This window comes from Montipora capricornis, chromosome 5 (assembly GCF_036669925.1).
Source record: "Montipora capricornis isolate CH-2021 chromosome 5, ASM3666992v2, whole genome shotgun sequence".
In the NCBI taxonomy this organism is placed as follows: Eukaryota; Metazoa; Cnidaria; class Anthozoa; order Scleractinia; family Acroporidae; genus Montipora; species Montipora capricornis.
This window is the reverse complement of record NC_090887.1, coordinates 12,798,460-12,800,959: the sequence shown is the minus strand read 5'-3', so window position 1 is coordinate 12,800,959 and position 2,500 is coordinate 12,798,460. Positions and strand designations below refer to the sequence as shown.

The 2,500-nt window shown below is 40.0% G+C and overlaps 1 protein-coding gene across 6 annotated transcripts in view; it reads right to left on the bottom strand.

Annotated features, from left to right (window-relative positions):
* The window catches only part of LOC138049531 (uncharacterized), a 161,863-nt gene that overhangs the window by 139,876 nt on the left and 19,487 nt on the right, over window positions 1–2,500 (bottom strand). For all 6 annotated transcript variants that reach the window (XM_068895845.1, XM_068895842.1, XM_068895846.1 and 3 more), the window contains one exon: window positions 1–34. This exon is cut by the window's left edge and continues 12 nt beyond it. In XM_068895845.1, the coding sequence (XP_068751946.1) occupies window positions 1–34 (34 nt within the window). The remainder of the gene's footprint in view (window positions 35–2,500) is intronic.

Below are 2,500 nucleotides of genomic sequence, written 5' to 3'. Positions count from 1 at the left end.
AAGGAGTCTCCACGGTTGACTAGACTGGGGGTTTCTGATAAAGAGCAGATGAAAAAACACATCAACAGTGTCGGTAAATGGCTTTTACAGATCTAAAACAAATCTCTCTCTACTCCCTAAAAATGAAGGAAAATTCGATCGACCAGTTTTCTTTTTCCGGTGCAAGAGTGGGCGGTGTGCAACAAATCCTGCTGTGTTACTGGTTACGGAAGTGCCTGCTCAAAGCGGAAGGATCGTTGCGTGATGGGTCCTCAATTATATCAAATTCTATATTGCAATTTTCAATTAACTACATGTACAAATATACTTACTTTTATTATTACCCTAATGAAAATGGTTCGATGAAGTCTCTTTCTTTCAGTTGATGAGCCCCTGTCTTTCATACCATCTATACTAGCTAGAAATGGTTTGAGAATCTTGCCCCGATTGCAGCCCTTGATTATTCGAGTTTTTTTCTTGTAAGCATTTAACTAGGCTTTACAAACAAATTTTGAAATGTTCTTCCCAAGCCTAGGTCGGTTCGTATGGGGAAAATTATATCTCTCGCTGCCTTGAGTGTCTGCGGCCATGCAATTGGGCGGAATCCAATAACTCAAGCACAGTTTTTCCCAATACGGTCCTCAGAACAATACTGCAGAAATGAAACAAGTGAAAAGGGGCCCTGGTATTAACCTTAAGTTAATTTAATAGTTGTATTGCCAGGGTTGATTACAAATTGGGGTATCAATGTCAAAGAAATTCTTTGCTGTTATCCTGACGTTAAATACAGCTAAGAATAACAGTCGCCAATTAGACAAATTAAAAGTGTTGATTTGAACCTTTTTGGTATTAATTTGGTTCCTATCCTTTTTGTCCCAGACTTTGAATAACAAGCAGTTGCTCATCTGTGGCGGAATTGCATTCCTGCCTTGTCATACTAGTAAGTCGCGGTAGATGGGTCGTTTAAGAACTGATAATAAACAGTAATGACTTGGCAAACAACAAGCCTTGGAATTCTCTGTTTTCTGCTTTAACCATAGGCAGCCCAAGCTCGCGTCACTACAGACAGCCGTTGAGAATTTAAACGCGTTATAAGACTTTGTATGGGAAATAAAATACAGTCGATTATGCAGCCAAAAAAATGCTCAATTTAACGTTCAATCAATAAAATGAATCAAAATGACTCACCTCTGGGGTATTATTGTGCCTTTTGGAGTTTATTTTACAGTTTCGGGAAGTCCGAGTTTTTAATGTTCTAAGACGAAGTCAAGGCTGCACACTACGATTCCGAAAATCCATCCCAGCCAAGATTTCTTCACGCAGAGCTAAAGCCACATCTTTTGCGAACCCCCGTGAATGTTTCTTCGTCAAAAATCTCCACGCACTTGGCTGGAAATGAGCATTTTCTGCTTCAGATTCCACGATAGCTGATGAATTTAACAGCAACTGATCACCGACGAGGACACGGACCTTGGGTCCGAGGTCAAATTAACTCCACCCGATGAGGGTACAGTCATTTCATGTACAACACTTACCCCATCCCCACAGCGGCTTCTCGAACACCATGGTTGGTGGTTGGATCAGTTACTGTTAAATTCATCAGCTATCGTGGAATCTGAAGCAGAAAATGCTCATTTCCAGCCAAGTGCGAGGGGTTTTTTTGACGAAGAAACATTCACGGGGGTTCGCAAAAGATGTGGCTTTAGATTTGCGTGAAAAAATCTTGGCTGGGATGGATTTTCGAGTCGCAAACCGCCTCTGAGCTGACAACGGTCGGAATCGTAGTGTGCAGCCTTGACTTCGTCTTAGAACATTGAAAACACGGACTTCCCGAAACTGTAAAATAAACTCCAAAAGGCACAAGAATACCCCAGAGGTGAGTCATTTTGATTCATTTTATTGATTGAACGTTAAATTGAGCATTTTTTAGGCTTCATAATCGACTGTATTTTATTTCCCATACAAAGTCTTATAACTCGTTTAAATTCTCAACGGCTGTCTGTAGTGACGCGAGCTTGGGCTGCCTATGCTTTAACACATTAAAGAATTTAAGAGCCTACTTCAGGGACTATCTTCTACTCTCACCCTTGCCAATAACAAGGTCACAGATCCCGAAATCCTTTCACCATCATGGTGGCGACTGGATTTCATTTTTGAAAAGTTACATTGCATTTCCTTCTGCTTCCGAAGTAATTTCACCAAATGCTTTAGAAGCTAGCAAAAACGTCTGGTAATGTGCATTTCCAAGAGCATCGGCTGCCTTTAAAGCCAAATCTTAGATGTTATAAAAATTGCGTTCTTCAATGTAACAACTCTTAAAACTGAAAGGAAATCGCTTAAAAATCTTTCGAACAAAGTGTAGGCTACCATAGCCGCTTGTTTTTATGTAACTTTTGTGACGTATAAGAAAAGTATATGGGGTAAGCTTCTTTGATGCATGGAAGTTCTGTCTGTCTAGTTAGGCTGAATGCTATCTCCTGTCATTTTAAAAAAAGGCTTTAAAATACTTAAGTCATACTTT